The 25,340-nt window shown below is 41.0% G+C and overlaps 1 protein-coding gene and 1 long non-coding RNA gene across 2 annotated transcripts in view; one reads left to right on the top strand and one right to left on the bottom strand.

Annotated features, from left to right (window-relative positions):
- The window catches only part of LOC116658311, a 109,072-nt gene that overhangs the window by 59,299 nt on the left and 24,433 nt on the right, over positions 1-25,340 (bottom strand). The gene's annotated exons all lie outside the window — the stretch shown is intronic.
- Positions 5,303-24,523, top strand: RHAG (Rh associated glycoprotein). The gene is given in 10 exon segments (XM_032463227.1): positions 5,303-5,660; positions 13,501-13,684; positions 14,282-14,441; positions 15,972-16,119; positions 16,370-16,536; positions 18,262-18,399; positions 18,989-19,110; positions 22,491-22,564; positions 22,781-22,854; positions 23,776-24,523. Coding segments are annotated over 10 exon segments (1,290 nt in total). The 5' UTR covers positions 5,303-5,512; the 3' UTR covers positions 23,851-24,523.

Below are 25,340 nucleotides of genomic sequence, written 5' to 3'. Positions count from 1 at the left end.
TTATGACCCTGCTTTGTCCCAGGGTTTGTTCTAAGCCTTTCATTCTGCACTGCCATCAGGAACCTCATTCTGACTTCGCTGGGACCCTATAAAGTCATCGTCCCCTCCATCTTTTAGAGAATAAGACCAGTCACAGAATTCATGGCTTTCCCAAGTTCACACACGTAGTAAGCACTGCAGCTGGGGTGGAGAGCCAAGTCTGGGTTCAAGGTCTGAGGTACTAATCACCAGTTCGTAACACATGATTCAAAATGTTTCCAGCCGTCTCCTTTCCAAGCTTGTGACAATGCCTGAAGTTTCAGAGTACAGTTTTTACCCTTTGCATTGTAATCCTCCAACAAGATCTTTAAGAATCCTTGACTAAAATATCAAAACACATGATTCATCTGTACTATGGGATATTTCTGCCATCTTTAAAAATAAAGAGGCATAAATATATATATATATTTTATATATATGTGTCACTATGCTGTACATCAGAAATTAACACTCTGTAAATCAACAATACTTCAGAAAAATTAGGAGGAAACATTAAAAGTCAAATTAAAAAACTGGCTAAAATTAAATAGAGGTTCAATGGATATTCTAAGACATATGGGTAGGATTTTAATAAAAGAGTATTATATTATGATGTGATTGATACTGAAAAATCAGATATATGTATATAAGAACATATTTCTACATAAATGCATGGGGGAGACGTGGGTGATGAACCCTAGACTATTGGTGTGAGAGTGAGAGTGGACAGATAGGTGTTCATTTTCACATTATGTAGTTCTACCTGGTGTGCATCTTTTAAAAAGGACACATTTGTCTAGTTTTATAATTTAAAGATTAAGAATTAATGTAAGTATACACACATATGTACCCATACAAGTGATGATGTTTCTATGAAGGCGGGGAGCACTTTTTCTGGGATGTGAGTAATACCCGAAAGACTTAGCGAAAGGGTCAGCCAGAGAGAACGAACAGCTGTGTCAGACTTAAACTGACTTGCCCTCTCATTTCAGTCCTGGAATTTTTCTAAATGCTGCTAGTCTTTGGGAGTCATTCAGTTTCTTGGTTTTCCCATTTGCACAATGGCAACACTAAGAAACCTACCACCCCGGACTGTCTCAGGAATTATAATTAGCCCGCGGAAAGAGCCTGGCAGGTATGGTCAGGTGCCAGTGGATGTTAAAAAGGCCACCGAACGCTTACTGGGAAGATATTATTAGCGCCAGATGCTCAGTTAGCTGAGGCATATTGATAAACGCAGTGGGAAAGAGACCAAGTTCTGGAAGGAAAAATAAATAAATTAAAAAAGGCCTGTCAGAGGGGTGGGTATAGCTCAAGTTGGTAGAGCGAATGCTTAGCATGCATGAGATCCTAGGTTCAATTTCCACTACCTCCTCTAAGAGTAAATAAATACTAAATAAACCTAATTACCTCCCCCTCACCAAAAAAAAAAAAAAGTAAATTAAATTCAAAAACTAAAAAAAAAAGGCCTGTCATTTTCTGGGAAGTCCTTCAGTTCCAAGCTTATCTTTGGAAAGCAGCTTGCTGGAGAGCGTGCCTGTTGACACGACTTTACCTTCATTTAAGCTGTGTCCTCCCCTGGGCCCAACGGCCAAGGCACTAATCAGGCGGGATCTCCCTGGGACCAAGACGCAAGTTTCTGTTCCCCGCCCTCCTCCTCTGCCATCGCCTCCTTCTCCTTTGTTCTCTGTTGTAATTTTGTACAGTGGGATAACAGCGACTGCATTTTATTTTCTTTACTAGCCACAAATGGCAGCAAAAAAAAAAAAAAAAAATGTTCTGGTCTTTTCACCACTGGGAAGAGAAGACGGACTGACCATCCTATTAGATGAAATAAAGCCTACGATCTCTTTCTGGAAATGAAATATTGAAGAAGCACTAAAAAGGGAGTCACTGGACTTCATACCGGTAGGGCAGCTTGGTGTTTGAGTAATTATTTCAGTATTTAAAATCAGTGGAGCGAGTTCAATTTGTAAAATAGAAAAATATATCCCATTGTGATGGGACTAAAGTGGGTAAATGGGCACCTAACTCAGGTATCCAGAATAGACATCATGCTGAAAATCTCCCAGTACCTTTATCCTCTAATATCCCTCTATTGTAGATTCACAAAGGTGGGGAGAGAGAGACAATTTAAAAGTGGCAGTGGTCCTATTTCAACGAGTCTTGTCTAACAAGATAAATGCAAACTCAAATTAAAGTTTCTAATATAACCGTTATCCCATTTGCCAGACACTCAGAAGTGAAGATACAGAAATGATGGCACTTTCCTGAAGCCACAGAGCAAGTTAAGGATCAGCCTAGGATGAGATCATGGCTCACCCATCACTTTTCAGATTGACCTCACATCCTGAAAGTCTACAAATGGCACTGGAAGAGGAGCTGCCTCTAACCATTTATGCTTTAGAACTCCCCTTCTCTGCAGCCTGTTCCCTTTGTGGTTAAGAACTTCAGGAGATAATTGTTTTAAAGACTGTTGGAATCTTCAAGGTCACACTACTGTGTGCCGTGTATCGTATGTGCCAGATATTTGGACCCTCCCAGATTCACAGTTTGGGCTTGACCCCTGGTTTTGCCCAAGCCACAGAGATCCTGCTGATAATCCCTCACTGACTTGAATAATAAGAGAGCAAATGGCAATATTAAAGTTACTGCTGGACCCACACACTTACAGTCAAGTAATCTCCGACAAAGGAGGCAAGACTATACAATATAGAAAAGACAGTCTCTTCAGCAAGTGGTGCTGGGAAAGCTGGACAGCCATATGCAAACAATGAAGTCAGAACGCTCCCTCACACCATACACAAGCATAAACTCCAAATGGCTTAAAAACTTAGACATTAGGACATCATAAATCTCCTAGAAGAGAACATAGACAAAATATTCTCTGACAGAAATCTTTGCAATGTTCTCCTAGGGCATTCTACCCAGGCCATAAAATAAAAGAAAAATAAACAAATGGGACCTAATTAAACTTACAAGCTTTTGCACAGCAAAGGAAACCATAAACAAAACATAAAGACAACCTACGGAATGGGAGAAAATATTTGCAAATGACGTGACTGACAGGGGCTTAATTTCCAGAATATGCAAACAGCTCATACAACTTAATAACAAAAAAACAAACAACCCAATCAAAAACGAGCAGAAGACCTACACAAACATCTCCCAAATGAATACATACAAACGGCCAATGGGCACAGGAAAAAGTGCTCAATACTGCTAATTATCAGAGAAATGCAAATCAAAACTACAATGAGGTATCACCTCACACCAGTCAGAATGGTCATCGTTAAAAAGTCCACAAACAAATGCTGGAGAGGGTGTGGAGAAAAGGGAACCCTCCTACACTGTTGGTGGGCATGTGGTTTGGTGCAGTCTTTATAGAAAACAGTATGGCGATTCCTTAAAAAACTAAAAATAGAGTTACCATAGGATCCAACAATCCTACTCCTGGGCACATATCCAAAGGAAACTAATTTGAAAAGATATAAGCACCCTATTGTTCACAGCAACACTGTATACAATAGCCAAGACATGAAGCAACCTAAATGTCCACTGACAGATGACTGGATAAAGAAGTTGTGGCATATTTATACAATGGAATACTACTCAGCCATTAAAAAGAGTAAAATAATGCCATTTGCAGCAACTTGGATGGACCTGGAGATTGTCATTCTAAGTGAAGTAAGTCAGAAAGAGAAAGAAAAATCCCATATGACATCACTTATATGTGGAATCTAAAAAAAGATACAAATGAACTTACCTACAAAACAGAAACAGACTCACAGACATAGAAAACAAACTTATGGTTACCCAAGGGGAAAAAGAGGAGGATAAATTAAGAGTTTGGGATTAGTGGTTACAAAGTACTATATATGGAATTAACAACAAGGACCTACTGTATAGCACAGGGGCTATATTTAATATCCTGTAATAAACCATAATGGAAAGGAATATGAGCCATATATATATATGAATCACTTTGCTGTACACCTGAAACTAACACAGCATTGTAAATCAACCATACTTCAATAAAAATAAATTTAAAAATACTCTGCATTTAGGATGTGTTTGAGTTCTCATGAGCACCCTTGGGTGATTACAGACCCAGAAATCAAAGTAGGGAGCCCACATAAAGCATCTGAACCCACTCCGGTTGCACAGATCAGGGACAATGGAAATGGCCATTTTCAAAATCTTTGAATTGCAGCTTTGTAAAAGATCAGAGATCATTTAGTCCTAATATCTCACAGTCTATTGTGGAAAAGCATAACAAAAAGACAAAAAGAAAAAAAAAAAAAAGAAAAACTGGCCCCTTCCTCTTGGAAACACTGGTTTATGATGGAGAATTTGGCCTAGTGGTCATTTGCACATTCTCGCTCCTCCTTTATATTCTGAATGGAACCTTTTGGAAATGGAGCTCAGCGAAAATAATTTCATTTACCTGCTAGCTGTAAAGTCTCAAATACAGGTCTACTCTGCTACAATAACAATCCCAGGTTGGCAGCAGAAATAGCCTAGCATCTATTTCACATGTGACTGGATTAATTCTGTCCCTGTTTAAGACCACGCTCTTTTTTTTTTTAAGAACACACCCCAACATATTTGTGTATACGCATAGATTTACATTTGTGCGAAGCTGTGTAAGGATTCAGGAAAAAACAGTGTCCTCAGTAAGCACAATTGCTTCTTGGAGCGCTGTGTATTCCTTTCTGCCCGTGGGCTGAGCTCAACGTCTAGCCGTCTCGTTACCGCACGCAAGGTCCTTTACAACCCAGCCCAGCTCCCATTTCAGCTTTATCCCCTCCTCCCCCCCAGCTTTACTTAACCAATTGCTGTTCCTTACATATGCCATGTTCTTCCAAGCCTTATGCTATTTCCTCTTTCCTTTGTTACTGGCAAAGTCTTACTTATTTTTTTTAATTTCCCGATCAATATCATTTCATTCACAATCGTATTCTCGGCCCAGGACAAAATGAATTGCTGACTTATTTATGTTACCCGATACTTTTACAAACACTGTTATATTGCTTATCTGTTTTTACAGAATCATTAGCTTGGATTTCTGTCTTCCCAACGAGACTGTTAACTTCCTCAAGGAAGTCAACAGACCCGTGCTGTATTTTGTTCTGTGTCTCCAATAGCGCCTAGCTCAGTGCTGGGCATACAATAAGCACCACGTTTCTGCTGAATTGAAGTTAAGTAAGATTCTAGACACTTTGGTACCATAGTTCATTCCCATCAGCTGGCTTCTTCCAATCTCTATTGTATGTTCTTCAGATTGGCGTTTAGAACAATTCAGTTACACAGCATAATTCTCCGCAGTGGATGGGGTGTTTTCACCAGTCTTGCCCTTTTTTTTTTTTCTTGCAGTGTCACTGGAGTGCCTTGAACGTGCAGCCCAATTCCACACACAGAGCTGTCCATCTGTCCTTATCAACCTCCCACAGCCTACGAAGCCCTCAGTGTGCCTCTGTCCTTTGCCACAAACATGAGGTTCCAATTCTCTCTCATCGCCATCGGCCTGGAGGTTACCATGATTATTTTATTTGGAGTATTTGTTGAGTATGAAACGGATCAGATCACCGGCACCCAGTCACTTAGCACGCACATGAATGGATCCCTTGACTTGTATCCGTGTGAGTAAGCGATCGCCTTTGTATTCTGGGTTTTGGGGATTTCTCACATTTCTTCACATTCTCTCAGAATGTGAAGCCTTTGTAATGGCTTGAGCTCCACACTGGAGCTCCCATGGAATTCTGTGATAGTGATGAGTGCTAAGGGTATTGTAAGTTCATGTTGTGGCATCCGGTCTCTGTAGTTAATGCATTTGGATAGACTCTGTGTCTATTAAAACATCAGAACGAGCAGCTGAAAATTAAACTGATCAGTTTTTTGGTGTTGCCTACATGCTGTTAAATGACCTTCTTTTTCTCTTGCTCACTAGTTCTTCAAGGCATAAAAATCCCTTTCCCCCCTCCCAAAAAAAAAAGTGTCAAAGGTAACTTTGGAGGCAAAAAAGCAGAAACAAAATGGAATACTGAGAAGAGGAGCCTGGGTTTCATGCGGGGGCCCTAAGGGATGTGAAAGGGTATTAAGCATAATACAGGACGTGATGGATGCAGTGAGGGTTTTATAATATCCTGAGAGGAAGGCAGTTTGTTCCTCTGGGACGAGAAGAAACGTGTGCGCACCTAACATATTTTAAAAGTAGAACCCTTCCCTTCGAATGGTAACTGAAGGAAAGAAGGGATTTAGTGTCTCATCCAGGAGGGCAGGCTATAAAATGGTTAGCATCGCAATAAAAACTACTATTTACTGACTGCCTATTACGAGCCAGGCATGTTCATCACCTCGTTAACCAGGCAGAGAGGTGGTAATATATCCCTATTATACAGACTGGCTTTTTTTTTTTTAATGAGGCACAAATAATTTCATTATTTATTATCTAGTAAATGTTAAATTCTGTTAGTTTGTTAAATATTTGAAAATAGTAGTAAGATTTATCGTCGTTCTAGAGCATGTGTCTAAGCTTTTTAAAAACAATATGACATTTGTTGTCTCATTCTTGCATTTCCTGAGGGCGTTTATATAAAGAGGAGTATTTTCACGTAGAAACTATGACCCTGAGTTACTAAGTGACTCAGCTAAAATGCACGTTTGCAAGTTAAGGGCAGAGTTAGGACCATGAGTCAGAGACTCAGGCTCCAAATCAAGTTCTCTTTGCACTACACAGACATCCAAACGGGTTCTCTCTTTTTTTTCTTTTGCCTGTAATTCTTATTTTTTTTATTGAAGTGTAGTCGATTTACCATGTTAGTTTCAGGTGTACAGCAAAGCAATTTAGTTTGAAAGGTTCTTGATTAAATAAGTTTATAGTCTGCAAGTTAGAGAGCACCAGCACGGAACAGGAGTCTGTTCAGCACCGTCTGCTTTTGTACGTTTCATTTATTCATTTGAGAAATATTTTTCCCATATACCAAGCAAACTTATTCAGAGGTAAAACAAATGAAACCTCTTTATTCTAAGACTCCACTGTTTGATACACAGGTGAAGGAAGAGCTGCAGTATAGTGTAAAGACAAAACGCCAAAAATAGTCATCTAGGTGTAGTGTTATTCAAAATAAAATTATCTTAAAAGATTAAGAGCATCATAATTTGCATAATTCAAGCTGAATTCTCTCAGTCCCAGGGTCATAGCTGGTAGGTAAAACTTCAACTCAGAATTTGAGGAAAAAACCAAGTTGGAGAGAAGAACTCATAAAAGTGGCCATTTTTTTCAATTGCCTAGAAACCGCGTGTCCCTTACACTCCGCTTGCAAGGAACATGGAAATTCATTTGGTTTATGATTCCATTAAGAAAATATCTATTTAGTTCCCAGTTCTTGTCAAGCAATCTTCAAGGCCCTAGACTCTAGGCAGTGAATAAAACAAAACAAGCGAAACGAGCAAAGTCCATGAAGTTCATATTCCAATGAGGAAAGCCAGATTAAACACATGCAAACACACGCTCACACACCACGAGCTCTCCCTCGCTGCCAGGGCAGTGAGGCCAGGACATGGGCTGGGGGCAGAGGAAGGGAGAACACAAAGTGAAGTTTCACGAGGAAGGTAGTCTTCACTCATTCAAAGTGCTCTCCATAAGCCCATCTATACAAAATTAAAAGTTCTCTCCTCCTTAAAGTGGCTCTCAAGATCTAAAATTCTCTAGAGGTGGGGTATCGTTCAGCAGTAAAGCAGGTGCTTAGCATGTGCAAGTTCCTGGATTCAATCCCCAGTACCTCTGTTAAAAAATTTTTTTAAATAAGAAAACTAAAAAATAAAGAAATAAAGAAATTCTGGCTAATACTAATTTTCCAGTTTAGTTATATTATTCCTGTGAAATATTTTGTAGAACAGCCCTAGAAACTACATGACTGTACTCTTCTACGTATATATTTTTTCCTATATTTCAAAGAATCAAGGTACACAAAACTTATTTAAGAGCATAAGTCACTGGTGAGAAGATTATTTAATTTTATTTTTTTGTGGGGGGTGGTAATTAGGTTTGTTTGTTTGTTTGTTTGTTTGTTTGTTTATTTATTTATAATGGAGGTACTGGGGATTGAACCCAGGACCTCACGCATGCTAAGCAAGCAATCTACCCCTTGAGCTAAACCCTCCCCCAAGGAGATTATTGAATATTCATTCATTAAGATGCAGACTTCAAGTCAAGGCAGCAAACACTTCGGGGTGCCCACTGAGCCCCACGCACCGTGCCAAGTGCGCGGATTCAGGCACAGAGAAGGCTCAGGGCTTGTCTAAGGAGCTCGCAGTGTGTAGCAACAGTTCTCAGGTGCAGTGTAGTGAAAGTCAGGAATGTTTCGCAAATAAATAAAACATGATTTTAATTGAAATTTTAAATAAAACCAGTCAAATAAAAGTTTCTTCATCCCTCCCTCTCTCTGACTCGCATTCTTGCTGTGCTTTTGAGAACAGCAGAAAAAAAGAGCGATGTCACGCAGCCCCGGCGTTTGCACCCACCCCAGGGCAAAACCATGGTTGTGGGGACACGCCTGACTATCACGCTGCAGGTCACAACTGACCCCAGAGAAACTCATTTGAGGAACAAGCTCTCCTCCACAGTTTTTGGCTTCCATGGCACCCAGCAAGGGGTTGGCCATGAAGAGCCCTAGAGCCCAATTAGATGCATTCTCAGTGGCCCTCCCCCGTGAGCCATGTATCCATGCGTAACTGAGGAACTTGCTGAACAGCAGCAGGAGCCAGGCTTGCTGCTGGGGGTGTCTTAGAGATGAGCCATTTCGTCGTGATTCCTGTCTTCACACTTGCACTCACTTCCTCCTAGGAGTGCCTTCCTGCCAGTGTCCCCTGGGTAGACTCTCTGAATAAATGATAAGTGGCACAGAGAGGAATGAGACAGACGAGCACAGGAGCAAATGAAATAAGGCCAGAGGGACCCGCACAGGGTGACAGCTGAGCCTGGCAACATCGTGCGGCGCATCTGGCTCTCGAAGGGTGCCCAGAAGTCGGCCGGGTTAACAAAGTGTTGGCTATGGGCTGGAGAAGGCATTCTAGGCAGCAGACTGGTATAGAAAATAGAGGGGAAAGAGGATTCTGCTTCATTTTGTTGGTTGGTTGGTGGTGGTAGAGGGAAAGTTGGAATAATCAGTTGCATTTTACAGATGATGAATTATCAGGACCTATAAGATATCCTAGTCCAGGATGAACGTGGCAGTAAAATATAGAACAAAAATTCCAGACGTTGCCAAGTTGACTCTGGACGCGAAAATTGCGCACTCTTGGGAGTATCTGATTTAGACAAGTTTGGGCAGTCCTTAAAATCTGTCACAAGACTTCACAAACATTCCAGCCACGAAAGAAATTTCTTTTTCCTTCCATAGATAGGATGCTTTATTCCTTCAATTGGCTGAATCTGAGACCAGAAAATTAAACTCATAGCCCTCTCCCTAGTCCCTACCCACAAAAAAATTCCTACAGCAGCATGAAAGATAATACAACATCCTAATTGTTTATAAACCTTTCTATCCATACCTTTTTTTTCTTTTTACATTTAACCTAATTTTATTCATGCTTGCCTTGGGACGTGGAATAGATCACTCCGTGTACAACTTTTGAACTACAACAATGATGGACATTAATTACTTCCATGCACACAAGTCTAACACTACAGGGTTTGTTTTTTTTTTTACTTTATTATAAAATGCTCCTAGAAGTCTATCCATCCCTTTTACACAGGATCATTACCCATCAAGCGCCTTCACCACTTTGTAAACCCTCTTCAGCGACTTAAATAATAGATGAGGTTCTTTAGCCCCCTTGTGGCGAAAAGCGGTAACAAGAATTAGATTAGCGGGAGGGAAAAACATTGGAGCACAGCTAATACAGACATTCCTCCTTCCCTATAACATGTCTGGTTTTCCATCAGCTGTAAGAGATATTTTGGGGGCAACTAGGAAAATATGAATATAGGTTCTTATATTATAATAAGAAATTATGATTATCTGCTAGGCATGATCATGGTGGTGTGATTGTGTAGGAAAACGTCCTTGAATTTTTAGGGATACATTAAGTATTTAGGAGTGAGATGTGATGTCTGTAATTTACCCCAAAATATTTCAATAAGAACAAATAGTAGATGAAGCAGATATAGAGCAAAATGCTAACAGCTCTTAAATCTAGGTGATGGATACGTGAGTGTCCACCATTCTATTCTACTTTTCTATATGTATGAAAAATTTGTACAATAAAAATTAGAAATAAAATGAAAAAAATGTCTGGTTTTCCATCAAAGGGGGAGGGAGAAAGAATCTGAAGAATTATCACTCTCAGTGTGAGACATCACAAAATTAGTTAAAACGATTTTTAAATTAGTTGGTTACTGCACATTTTATAATCAGCAGATTCCAGGAGCAAGAGTACTCTAGGAAAAAAGACAAGAACGTTTAGAAAAATAACTCAGTGTAATGAAAAAAAAAAAAGTGAAGTCAATAAGACTGGATTCTTATCTTTATTTTAGCTTAATGATTTTTCAACAACTCACCTAACTTCTCTGGATCTTAGAGTCTGACCTAAAAACAAAATAAAATAAACAGAACGGGTTGTGGAGAGAGAAGACGCTTGGAATTTCATCCAGTCCCAACCGTTCCTTCAGGGCAAGAAAACTGAGTCCCAGAAAGGTTTAGCAAAGTCATAACCTGTTAGTAAGAGTCATGCGTGTCCTCTAAGTTCCACTCTCACTTAGTCTATGATCTAAATCAAATGTTTACGTATAAAAATTAAATGGTGGCAAAACAATTTGTAAAGGAAGATGAATGCATATGGTCCCCTATGTTTCAAAAGTTGAACAGGCTGATGTTAGTTGACAATTGCCCATTGACAGGTCAGATCAAATCCCAATACTGAACTTCTCTGGGTAGACATGGGATGAGGGTTGACATCCCATATGGGGAGATAAGTCAGATTTTTTTGCATATCTGCATTATCTCACTAGGGAAAAGAAAAAAAAAAAAAAACCTGCAGCATCCTCTTCTCTGAGACCTCCCCCAAAGCTGCTGAGGAAAGAGAATCTTTAGATCTGTTTTTCTTTCTACCTTCCTCATGCTGACTCTCAGGAAGTGGCGCCAAAGAACAATAAAATGACCAAAAGCTCACTGTGAGGATGGGGTCCAGAGTAGCAATGCTCTGTGAACCTGACTCATGAAGTTTGGTCCGGCTTTCACATTCTCCCTATTCTTACATTTGCTGCACGCATACAAAGTCAGACTAGCTTCTAGACCACTGAAGGACCCCAGAGATTCAGTCTATGGCGCCAACTGGTGTCTGTCCTGGTATTCGTCATAGCATAAGATTGTAGGGTAAGTCCCCACACCTCCAACTAGCCCTTTCCAACTATGGGTACCTCTGGAAAGATAACATCTTTATCCACTTCCAGGTGTGATCTCTGCCGCAGATTGGCTTATCCAATTTACTTCACAAAGTTTGAGGAAAAAAATGTGGTATACGAGTTGTGTCAGGGAAAAAAGTCAGGGAAGTTCTGCAGAGATGAGGGGCGCCCACAGGGGAGGTGCTACAGACTAAGAGCAACATTCATCTGAAACGAGGTTTCGGGGGGGGTGCCTTACGATGGACCCCCACAGTAGTGCAGCAGCAGGTTTGGGCAGAGAAAGAAACCTTGGCGGACCCCACGGGGAACTCTGAGACTGGGATCGCCGAGCCTCAGGCGGCCCTTCCCAAGGCAAGGGGATGCTTCTGTGAACCTGTCATTGGGCGCAGGCTGCCCAAGGGAAGGGTCATGACCTGGACAAGACAAAGGTATTAACCAGAGGGAACTGAGAGCTGTCACCCAGCAGCACTCCCGGCAGCCAGGGGAAACAGAAGGAATAAATATTCCAAGTCCCACAGGGCATATCTGGGCTGTGCATCACAGCCCCCCTTACAGTAGACAAGCCGGAGTGGCATGGTCTCCAATCTCAAACACACTGTCTCCTAAGCCTGATGGTAGAAAAGAAGCAGAGAGAGCCAATGAGGAGAGACTGGGCTGAGTGCCTGGGCGGCCAACACGTTGTTTTGATCATCCTTACACCCCTACCATTGCTCAGTGCAGGGACAATTTGGTGGAGTCAAGCCTGGGTTCAAATCCTGACTCCACCCTTTGATCAAATTAATTGGATTCTAATATTAGTTTCCTCTGAGATCAATTTCTAGGCATGTCCCCCCTTGTGCCTCCTTCCACTTAAACCTCTGGCCACAATGGCTCACATTAATTCAACATTTAAATGTTCTTTTTTTCTCTCTGGTTTTATGTTTGTTCCCAGTTTGATCTGTTTGCTTTGTGCATATATGATAGGTTGAACCCTAAGAAATCGCCAATAGTCAAACTGTTTTCATTGGCAGTTTCAATGCAAAAATGTCAATTTCATGTGGTTCAGCCTACCATATGTCTTGGCAACTAAGCTGTAAGTTTCTTGAGGGAAGAGCCTGTGTTTTTACCAACGTTTGATCATACGTTTTACTTATACAGCGCTTTACTGCATACTCCCTCCCACAGAGGTTATCATCCCACTCAGAGTTACTCTGTGAAATAGAGCCTTTTCAGTACTGCAGATGAGAACACAGAAGCCCCCAGAGAACACATGATCTGTCCAATGTCACATAGTCATGTGACAGAACTGGAGAACCTCAGCCTACATCTCCAGACAGCAGGTCAAGTATTTGTTCCTCAAGAGGATATAGCCCTCCTTACATTGGTTTAGAAAGTGTCAACAGAGGACATTATCCCATATGACTTGAATAATGATCTGGTAAGATTTCCAGGGCTGATGCCAGGACACCCATTTGATAGACAAATAAACACTGCAGGCTCATTCATTTAGTCGTTACTCCCTCTTCCTGCGTGTAGGCTTTTATGACAGACTCAGGGGAGCAAAGGATGAATATGTCTTAATCCCGCCAATCAGGAAACTCACAATCTAGCGCAGGAGATGGACATCTCACCAAATAACGGTTACAGCGTGGCGCCTGTGAGATAGGTGGTAATGCAACGTGACACGCGCTAAAGCTGAGGTTTAGGAAAGACAAGCGGAAATACTCATTTTCCCTGGGAGCACTGGGGAAGGCTGCAAGAGTGGTTCACGCTTGCACTGTGTTTTGCCAAGGTTTCCTCGGGTGGAAACTAATGGAAAACGCTTCAAGGAGAGCATAAAAGACACACTGGTATGACAGTGCATAGGCTTCCAAGAAAAGGCTCAGACACTGAATAACTTGCCCAAGGTCTTATTATGGCTGGTAAGTGAGCCAAGCTGGCACTGGAACCACATCTTTGGCTGCCCAGTTAACTCTGCCTTTGGAGTGTTTTCTGAAAAGGATGTTGCACCTAATAAATGGAATACACTATGATGGAATGCTTTCTTAGTGCTCCTCTTACACGGGGTTTTTTTTTCCCCCTCTGCTCTTTTGCAGTATTCCAAGATATACACGTTATGATATTTGCTGGGTTTGGCTTTGTCATGACCTTCCTGAAGAAATATGGCTTCAGCAGTGTGGGCATCAACCTGCTCATTGCTGCTCTGGGTCTCCAGTGGGGCACCCTTGTCCAGGGCTACCTGTACAGCAACGGAAAGAAAACGCGCGTTGGAATCAGAAAGTGAGCATCGCTTATTTTCCAGCCATTGTGTTTTCAGAGCAATTGTTTCCCTATTTGGTCTCTTGACAGCCTCTGAACTAGCTTGCACATTGTCTCCTTTCGATGATAAAAAAAATCCTTGGGAATCCAAGGATCTCAATCACCGCCTTGCTCTCATGAGCTGGATCATTCATTCATGTCTATATCCTCTCTGATTTGACCCTCAGGGTGTAAGAAATCCCCTTCTATAAAATTATTATATTTTTTCCACCGCAGCTACAGGAAGGAAAAATCCTCCACTAGTAATTTTTCTGAGATTTGTTTTTGAAACGTTGACACCCTAGAACACAATTCATGTATCCAATGGCCAAAAATAGGGTAAAACCCTAAATGAGATAGAGAACAGATAGGTTAAAATAAAGGAAATGCTGGAGCAACAGAGGATTGTCTGGCGAATGGGGGTAGGGGTGGGCGAGGTGGTGGGAGAGGATGAGGGTCGGCCTGGGAGAAGCACCTCATGGGGACAGGTGGGGAGAGGGGCCTTGCACGCTGGTCCGTTACAACGCTCACGTTTTGGGTGTGCATAATTCTTCAGGGCCTTCTTTCTTTCTCCCTCAGCATGATAAACGCCGACTTCAGTGCAGCCACAGTTCTGATTTCTTTTGGAGCTGTCCTGGGAAAAACGAGTCCTGTGCAAATGCTGATCATGACAATTATAGAAATCGCTGTCTTTGCTGGCAATGAGTACGCAGTTGGCAGCGAGACTCTTTGGTAAGGCGTAGGAGAGTTCCACTTTCCTAGCTTTGAGCATCACTTCTGATCGCAACACGTACTGGACACCCACCACGTGCAGGGACGAATCTTGGTGACAGCGATACCATAGCAAGCAGTAATAATTGTCCTCACTTGAGTGCCTACTGTAAACCACGAGTTTTTATAAGCATTACCTAATTTCATCGTCACCACAACAGTGTAAGGTCGGTATTATGTTGTGACTACTTACACATCATAAAACTGATCATCACAGATGCTAAATGACTTACTTGCCTGAATCTGGACTCAAATCCAGAACTGTCGAGCTCTACCACTCTTTTTATTAAAATATGTTCTATCAATGATTAATTCCTGCTTTTACTTCAACTACGAAGTGAACAGCCCTTTCAAAGGCTTTTATGAAAGCTTAGATCAAATTTCTTCTCCTCCATGAAAAATTCATTGACTTCCCCCCGAGGAAAAGAAATAGAATATTCCTAGGCACTCTCCAGTATTTTGTTTATGGTTCTATAGAGCGTTTAATTTAGTAACAAATATTTCTGACAATTTTCTGTTGTCATGTGTTAGTGATTCAATGACAAATTATCATGCATTCAACCACCTACCCATAGAATCACACACACACACACACACACACACACACACAAATATTATTATAAATTGCAGTACATGCTATGAAATGGGGGGGCTGAGAGTATAGCTGTAAGACCTAATTTAGTTTGTGGAATCAAGGAAGGCCTCTCTGAGGAGGTGACAGCTAAGCGGGACCTGAAAGGTACAGAGGAGTTTATCAAGTATGAAAATCTTAAATAAATGAATACATGTGTATCATTTTCCTATCTTAATAAGCACAGGGCGATGTCTTGGCTTTGGCGCTCTGAACTTTCCCTCTAGAGACAGGAAATGTAGAAGACGGGATCAAATCTATTCAGTGTCCTAGAGAGAGACCTCAAATATATTTCTTCAAATGAATCCTGGCCCTCCGCTGGTCTTCCCACCATCACAGCCGAGTGAAGAAAGATGGGAACAACTCAGACTTTGTGAGGCTTCAAGTCTCTGAGCTGCAGTGAAGTGAGGTTTCACTGCAAGGTCAACCGAATGCAAAAATCACATTTGCTTCGATCGAGTCCAGTGCATCCTATTTTGCTGAGAATCTCCCTAACCTGCAGACGAAATGTAAAATGTCTTAGATATCCACTGAGGACCTAGCACTTTGAACACATGGTCTCACCTAACTAGCACCACAGCTATATCAGCTGGGTAATGCTTCCCCGTTTTACAGAACTGGAGACTCAGAGAAGTAATTTGTCTAAAGTCACACCAAAGCAGCGCCTGACCCAGGACTGAAAGTCAGTGCTATGTGGCTCCAAACCCCATGCTTTTTCTTGTTCCCTATCCTGTTTCACTCCCTTTCTCTGACACACTCATTCTCTCTCTGGATCTTTTTTTGTTAGTTTGTTTAACCAGGGAAGCAATGGGCCTTCCTCCTGCAGAGAGTTTCGGCTCTACTTACGTGAATGTTTTGCCCCCCCAGGCCTCTGACGTTGGAGCATCAATGACCATCCACGCCTTTGGAGCCTACTTCGGTCTGGCTGTAGCTGGTGTCTTGTACCGACCAACACTGAGAAAAAGGCATCCCAACGAGGAGTCTGTGTACCACTCGGACATCTTCGCGATGATCGGTGAGTGGGGTGAACCTGCCTGACTCTTGTCTGTCTGGTTGGACACAAGGGAACGTTAACGCCGACACAGACACGAAGATGCTCTACAAGGAACGTCCTACTCTGAGTCCTACTTTTGTGCATGCTGGCTCGGTGCCCCAGTTTTCCCCCAGCTCTTATGCAGCAAAGCCTCAAAGTAGAGATACCTTGTCAGTGCCCTGGATGCTCTTCCATATGCAGAACTGAGAGCCCTTTGTGTGGTTTACTGCAGGGACGCTCTTCCTGTGGATATTCTGGCCCAGCTTTAACTCAGCCATCGCTGACCCTGGAGTCAACCAGCACAGGGCCATGGTGAACACGTACTTCTCTCTGGCTGCCTGCGTCGTCAGCGTCTTCGCGTTCTCCAGCCTCCTTGAGCCCGGAAACAGGCTCAATATGGTAAGTGGTCTGGTAACCCCCGTGGAAGTTTCACTAAGCACCCCTGATGGCTGTTCGGATGCGTGGCTCACTTCTGCATCACTGCCGAGCTGCCAGAACCAATCGCAGCACGGCAGACCTTGGAGAATCATTTGAAAACAGCATGAACCATTCACTTCTTCAAATTTGTACCCTGGCGAATGTAAAAGTGTGACCAAGGAATTTACAGCCTAGTAGGGAATATAGTCGTGCAAAAATCAAAGATCTGAACCGTATTTCTTTAAGGATACAGCTAAGAGGTCCCCGATTTCTTAGAAATACTTTCCTAGAAACAGGGCTTTTCAAGAGTAGAAAAAGAGATGGGGAGAGTACAAGGTGATTGTAATTTTCTACCAGCAAATTTCTCTCAAAGGAGTAACAGCTAAATGCAATGTGGGACCTGGAGCAGGATTCTGGAAAAGAAAAGGGATGTTGGTGGGGGCACTGGTGAAATTCTAATCAGGTCTTTAACAGTGTTACGCCAATGCTAAGTTCCTAGTTCTGGGATCATGTAAGACGTTAACATTGGGGGAAACTGGGTGTGGTATACGTGGAAACTCTCTGCAATAGTTTTGCAACTTTTACAGGTCTAAAACTAACTCAAAATAAAGCATTGTTTAAATCCCACCCCCCAAAATGGTCTTTTGAGTTTCTCGCCTATGAATAGAGAGAAATGGCGGAGAAGGAATAATTCTCAAAGCAACCACTCTTCTTTTCTAAGCTGAGGGAGAAAAGGGATATTGTAATATTTCTAAGTGTAGCTAAGGACGTGTATTTCAGTTTCCTGAAAGAAAACTGAAAACAATAAAAGAAGCAACTGCACATGTACAGCTCTGTGGTTCTCTTTTAAAAGTACTGATAACCCTTCCTCCTCAAGCAGAACAGCCGGAATATGATTTTTCCAAGGAATTTTGGTAAATGGGAACTGGTTACTCTTTCCTCTGTCCTCAGCTGTTCTCAGTACAGTGACACTTGCAAAAGCTATTGTCTTTGATGAGTGATGTGTACGTTTCAATGTCTCTATATCCCCTCTTTGGTTACTGGGCTATCATGAACTCTGCAAAGCACACAGCATCTATGAGCCTCTTTCAGCCCATGGAAACCACAAATGCATTCCAAAGCTGCATAAAGAGGCAGAACACTGCCAGAATAATTGCTGTAAACCCTCTCACCCTCCCACTATGCGTTCTTTTGATTTGCTCACATCCTTCCCCACATTGGTCTCATTGACCTGTCTCCCATGTACAACCAAGGAACCCTACAAGAAAGATACCAGATGTCAACTACTGGGAAGGAAGACCTTCTGGAATTACAAAGAACCCTCTTCTTAAAAAAGGATCTAGAGGGGGGAAGGGATAAATTGGGAGTTCAAGATTTGCAGATACTAACTACTATGTATAAAATAGATATACAAGTTCTTACTGTACAGCGCAGGGAACTATATTCAATCTCTTGTAGTAACTTATGGTGAAAAAGAATATGAAAATGAATATATGTATGTTCATGTATGACTGAAGCACTGTGCTGTACACCAGAAATTGACAACATTGTAAACTGACTATACTTCCATAAAAATACATATTAAAAGAAAAAAAGAATCCACAGCCATTCCAACTGAAGAGTGTTCCTGGGAACCACTGAATCCAAGGTTGCTGTGGACCCTGCCCCTTTCAGCTCACCTCGCACACGTTTCTGTGCCGCACACAGGTTCACATTCAGAATGCTACCCTTGCCGGAGGCGTGGCTGTGGGCGCTTGTGCGGACATGGTGGTTCACCCCTACTTCTCTATGCTCATTGGGAGCATTGCAGGAATTGTCTCGGTGCTCGGGTTCAAGTACCTGACCGTAAGTATGAACAGGCACTCTGAGTCACACGTTGGATCTGCCCCATCATCTCACATCCCGCCGGCAGAGAGAAGTTATGAAAAGCCCTTTCCTGTGCACCTCTCCTTGGCTGGGGATCCTTTGCCTTCCTTTGCCTGCAGTTGAAATATCGCCTGCGTGTCAGTGGTCCTGTGGTTTCTCCTCTTTCCTGCCTTCCTTTGTGGATATCGGCTACTAAGTTATGTGTTAACTTAGTATGGTCTGAACATTAAGTAGCTGTATTACTTTCCTCCAGGGAGTTCCTTGAAAGGTTTTGTTGTTCATGGTGTTTGTTTTGTATAATTAAGGACTCTGAGCCCTTTTTCAGGGGATTTAGGATATCATCAGTGAGGAAGGATGAGTAGGACTTGAAGTCACACACCTTCAATCTGTCTACCTAAGACTAAAGTGAGCGGTTTTGCCACCAGTGTGTTCCGATTCTTTGTTGTAAGTGGGTTTCAGATGTGAACGGGGAACTGCAGATAAATCTTTCCTGCATGCTCATTTACTTCAGTTACAGAGCTCTCTACAGCTATCAAAATAATAAAGTATCCTCTTTTCACAATTCTAGCCATTGTTCACCACTAAACTGAGGATCCACGATACATGTGGGGTCCACAACCTGCATGGCTTACCTGGTGTAATAGGAGGCCTCGCAAGCATCCTGGCCATAGCTGTGGGAGAAACTGACAGGTGAGTGCAAGGAGGGATTTTCCAAGTACTTTTTTAATCTCACTCTTTGAGAAACTCAGTGATCAGAGATTTTTCTTTAGCTGTCCAGACCCCATTTGTAAGAAGTGTCCTTGTTGAAGCCAAAGAGACACAACCGAGAGAATAGAGTTGTGTTGGAAGATGTTTTTTAACCAATGTTATTAATGATCTTTTTTTTTTTTTAGTGAATGGTCTTAATTTAAATTTCTCTGCCACAGGTAACTGTCTCCTAGCTGATAGGACAATGTGCTCATCACAGTCAGATTACAGTAGGCTTTCTCTTTACTCAGTCCCACCAAAATCAGGTGCCATGGGCATATGTGATGCACTGAGCAACCTCTCCATCCAGTCCACACAAAGAAGAGCGAGTTAGCATAATGTGGAAAGCAGCTGGATCTGGGGGATCACAAAGGCCGGCGTATGTCTCCAACTTTGCTACCAAGTGCTTATGGTCTTTGAGAAGCCACTCAATCTTTCTGGTTCTCAGTTTCCTCATCCGAAAAATGAGAGAATTATATTATTAAGTCTCTAAAATCCCTTCTAGGCTCTAAAAGACCTAGATTCTTCCCCAAGTTGGAATCACTATTTATTTAACGTGGTCAGAGGAGGAATAGCCATCAGTCAAATTCAGGAGAATGGAAGTGATATCATAAGCCATCAGTTGACCTTTTTAGGCAATAATAGGAACAATTTGATATAAATGTCATCCATGCAAAACAGCTGGGAAGACCAGAGTCCCAGTCACTCAGGAAGTACCACAGGAGGAATCAAAATGCCCAATTTTTAAAGGCAGTTAAAAGCATGGAGAAAAGGTAAATGTGTGCTTGAAAACATTTCAACAAGACCACTGGCTGGAGTCGCAGAATTTGAAAAGAACGTTTCTCTTCAATTTTAGCAGATGAAAAAATAACCGTGTTAGGACCAGTAATGATAAACACTTGAAAAATTTGCTGAATCTTATTTTCTACTGAATAGAAAATTTAATTCCTCCTTCCTGGGTATAGTTCACCTGTTTCTTTCTTTCTTTTTTTTTTTTTTTCTTAATTCCTTTTGCAAATTTGGAGGACAACCCCAGAAATATCCACATCTCCTTTAGTTCTTTCCAGGACCCAACAAAGGGTGGAGACCAAACACTAATGTATTTTAATGCAAATCAAGCATGACAAAAGCTTGAGTTAATGAGTTCAACTCCTAAGTGTTGCAGCGTGTAAATACTCTGCAAACTCTTAAGAGGTGCCTCAGGATTAGGAACGGAGGAATTTCTGAGCAGCATGCCTGGACCAGCTCCACAGATGCAATAAAACAAGTCTATCTAGCTGGGTCTCACTGGCAGGCCAGATTTTGGGTAGGTTCCCAAAATTGAGATTCCCAACATTGAGAGTCTAGTCTTTGGTTATTCAGGCTTAACAACAACTTCTTAATTCATTCAGGGGGAGTTGAGGGAGGCAAGCCTTGGAAGGCACCATCCACATGTGTGGATTCACACGTATCTCACATAGCAGAGAAAATACTTTGTCTATGAGCCAAGTCTATTTACTCACATGGGTCTGATAAGAATACTGAAATGCAAATCAGGTTTCTTGGCAAACCTAGAACAAGGAGAAGTTGATATACTTAAGAGACATTTTTGCAAATTATGGCAGCCTAACTCTAATAGTGCTGTTAATTTTGTTTACCCCAGTGCTTTCCAAGCCTATTTTATCATGGAGTATGTTTCATCAAAAATATCTTTTAATATTGTAAAAGATCTTGGCCAAATTAACAGCAGTTTACAAAAGAAGAAAATCAGATTAGTTAAGTATGTATTAAATATTCAACCTCACTAGTAACTAAAAAATGCGAATTAAAACCAGTTATCATTTTTCAGTTATCAAAAGGATAAAGATTTAATGAATAATAATACTTAAAAAATTTTAAATATGAAACATGTTTTAATATGAAACATATTTTAAAATAGGAAACATCAGAAACCTAAATATCCAATCTGTAGGCCAAAAACTACAGTATATTTGTATAGTGTAATACTCTGTAGCAATTAAAATTATGATCCAGATCTACATTTACTGACATAAAAGGACATTAAGATTAAATGGGGGGGAGGGTGTACCTCACTGGTAGAGCGTGTGCTTAGCATGCACAAGGGCCTGGGTTCAGTCCCCAGTAGTGCCATTAAAATAATAATAATAATAATAATAATAATAATAATAATAATAATAATAATAATAATAATAATAATAATAATAAAGTCTAATTACCTCCCCTCTCAACAAAAAAAAAAGATTTAATGGGAAAATCAGTATCGTGACGTAACTGTGTTTTTATAACAATACTTGTTTATATTTTATATATTTAAACTGAAAGGATTGGAGGAAAATTAAACTGTTTCCCTACTCTTTCTTAATTAGTGGTTTTGAATATTTTTACAGTGATCATGTGTTTTGTGCATCATTTTTTCTGTAGTAGAAAAAAAACTGAACCCTTCAAATAAGGGGGGGGGGGAGGAAATCTGAGTTCAGTGCATTCTTTCCTTTGAATGATGAGGAAGAAACGACAGAATCTCTAGGTCCAGCGGTTTGCTTTCCTGCAGTCACTCATCCGTTCTTTCAACTCTGTTAATTGCCTTTTCAGAGTGAGGCACTGTGCTTAAGGAGATTTCCGCATTCCTAGTTCATTTGTCACTCCGTGACACCCTAACGCATTTCAGTAGTTTTATCATATTCTTCCGTTCCCCAAATTATAAGGCATTTTTTCACTCATTTCATTTGAAGGTAACTAGTTCTAAGATACAAAGATACATTTATTGAGTTGTCCCTACAATCCATGCTAAAATCAGCTTTTCCGATTTTTTAATTTCATCACAATTATTTTGGGGGAAATGGGGAAAAGAGAGGTGACGGCAGCTCATGTTTGTTTTCTATGTTGCTCGACCCTCAGTGCCTGGAAGGGAAGCTGGCACACAGCAAGTACTCAATAGATATTTCAGATCGCAGATCAGACCCTGGTGCCACATTTCTAGAAAATTCGAAACCCATTCTAAGGAAGCTCTTTTCATCATCCCTAAAGAAAAAGGTGGTTCTTGCTTAAGTGCTTATAAGAATTTTTGAACGTTGATCAGAGTTTCAAAGAAAATAAATACATGATGAAATAAAAGGAAACTTGTTAACAAATGTTTCTGCTGGTGTGTCATGCTGCACTCTGGCCGGAAGGTGGCGGGCGTGCACGCTTTCAGAAGATGAGATCTGTTTGCCGGCGTCTCTGTAACTGGCTGTACTTCCATTTTTTAAAAAGTTTCTTGAAGTATAAGAAGGAGAAAAATAAAATTAAAAACAAAACAAAACAATTCAAGTCTCTCGGCCTCCTAGGCACTCCATGGGCCGGCAGGCGGCAGCGCTGTTTACTTCCATCGCAACAGCAATTGGCGGCGGGCTAATCACAGGTGAGCATAAAAAGTTAACGTTTCCCTGTACCTCGTGCTCTCAGCGTAGTAGACGTTAAGAAACATATCGATCGTTAAATTTGTAATTTTTCTAAACTTCTGGCAGGAATCGGGTAAGCTCAGGGGGGTGACTTTCTAACAGTATTTCGATTACCCGGCAAGCGGGTTTTCCTCTTCCGCATCGTAACATGACTGCTCTTCTCCCCACCTGCCCAGGTTTGATTCTAAGGATACCCGTCTGGGGGCCGCCGGCCGACGAGGACTGCTATGATGATTCCGTTTACTGGAAGGTACTGCAGTGTTCTAATCAAGGATGCACACGGTGACGACACTAGGGAGAGTTTTGCCCACCAAGTCTAGGTGTCTGTGCGGCATCCCCGCGATGAAACCGAACTCCCTGTTAATAGAGAGGAACTGAGATAGTAGGTAATGCGTCCAGAAAGATAAAATCAGAGCCTACGGTATTTTCCAGAGCAGAAACTAGAGGAGGAAAAAGACCGACTGTAGTTGGCAAAGGCTCTCTCACTCCTCCAAGAGCAATGAAAAAAAGCTCCTCATAAAAACATAGGAATACTTGGGCGGTCATGTGAGATTTTACACCACATATAAAAGTAGACGAAACAGGGGGGTAGGGTGAGAGAGTTCGTGTCTAGCATGATGAGGTCCTGGGTTCAATCCCCAGTACCTCCATTACATACATACATACATAAATAAATAAATAAATAAATAAATAAATAAATAAATAAATAAATAAATAAATAAATAACCAACTTAATTACCTCCACCACCACGCCCTAAAAAAAATAAATAAAAGTAGACAAAACAGGTGGAACATGTGAGGCTGAAGAATGTCAGTAAAACAAGAGGCTCAATGAATAACAAAATATCAGCCTCTTTCAGTCCTCCAGTTTCTACCTCTTTATTTCATTGACATTTTTTCTCCCAAATTATTTAAGAGTGATAGATACATGGATGTGTTCAATGGGATTTTTCAGAGCAAACAGGTCTGGGAAAGAGACTATCGTCAGGGTGGGTGGGATAAAGATTTTTGTTCTTATAGTTTTTCCCAGCTCAAACAATTTTTATTCTCAGTTCTTTCTAAGCTTGAATAATAATTACAGAACATATCTTTGTTTCGATACTAACCTCGGACAGGCCCAGTGAAAGAAACTAGAAAGTGCCCTAATCTTTTTTTTTTTTTTTTTTTTAAGGTCCCTCAGAGGACAGAACATGACTATCATTTCCAGGAATATGGCAGCCACAGCCATCAGGAAATTGAGATCTAAAAACCATTCTGGTGTCTCACCTCTTCCCATGATCCAGAATCAAAACAGAAAGGCAGCACCCATTGAAAATATGGACTCGATGGATAGATCCTGAGCCCCAAATGTCCAGTGTGAAAATGTTTTAACATAACCTGGTGCTGTCTCTTGGTATCCAATGACTATCTAGTTGCAGAAATGTGATTCATGAAACAGATAGTCAAATGGATTCTATACAGAACCCTGAGATTACTCTCGCCAGTGAGGTGGGTATAGGGCGAACATTCCACATCTTTTCTTGTATTTTTTTTTTCCCACATAGAGGAGGATTTATAAAGAAACCAATACTCTCTAATTTTGTCAGTTCCTTAAAGTACATACTATGTCTTCAGTCCCAAATGTATAAAACTGAAGCCAATGAAATAATAATTTATGTTAAAAATCTATATAAGAAATAAGAAAGAAATAGGTTTGTAAAGCAGTCATATGATTGTTTTTGGCAGTACTTTCTTCATTTAAAAAATGGTCAGGTTAATAATGTTATGTCTTTATTTGAATATTCTTATGCTTAATTTCTTTTGCATGTTGACCATTTGCAACAAGAGCTCAAATACTATCTGGACCAAAGTCTGTTTTGTATAAAATTTCAGTGAATTATAATGTTATTATAAAATAAAGCAATTTGTCATTGACTCTTTTTCCTTTGGTGGTTAGAATTCATTTTAATAACGAGCACACAGACACACACACACACACTCCTCATATTTAGTCTGTATTCAATCCAAATAAATTGTTACTTACTATGTATTCACTATTTTTTTTTTAAATCAAGTTATTGTCTTATGTTAGAGGATACGTTTTAAAGAACTGAGTTTTAGAAAAGGTAACTGACATAGTCCTATAAAACCATTCCTAGGGAAATCACATACACTTTTCTTCTCTCTGGAAACTTTGAAGATTTTTTCTTCTGTTTCCGAGGTCTTGGAATCTTGTCAAGATGAGCTTAAGCGTCATTGAGGAAGTCAGTCTTCGGCTCCTGGATGCAAGATCTGAAAACTTAGAACTGAAAACTTACAAACTGTCCCCTATTTGGCCAGCAGTTGCTTATTCAGATTGATTCCTACAACTCTCTGACACGTACTCATTTTACACTTTCTCTGTTCCAGCTCTGAAATCAGCCATTTCTCCAACTCATGGTTCCTTTTAGCGGAATTTAGATTCTGAGATCTGAGTGATAACTGCACTCATTGCTACAAGGCCGCCCTGCCCCACCCCGTGGCTGGAGTTATAGGGAATATAAATGAGTATGTGGCTGTGTGCATCTGCATCTACAAATATTTCAGTATGTACCTAGATACTGCTCTGTACAGTGCAGTCTGTGCTTTAAGCCTTATTTTTGAAAATATGATTTTGTTCCAGTGTAAATAAGGAAATATGTGCATATGTTGGGCTGCGCCCTGTAATCCTGCAACCCTTGTAATTGCCCAGCAGGTAAAGAAACAACCCAGAGGCAG

Source organism: Camelus ferus, chromosome 20 (genome assembly GCF_009834535.1).
Source record: "Camelus ferus isolate YT-003-E chromosome 20, BCGSAC_Cfer_1.0, whole genome shotgun sequence".
Lineage (NCBI taxonomy): Eukaryota > Metazoa > Chordata > Mammalia > Artiodactyla > Camelidae > Camelus > Camelus ferus.
Note: the sequence above shows the minus strand (reverse complement) of the source record. Positions and strands in the feature narration are given on the sequence as shown.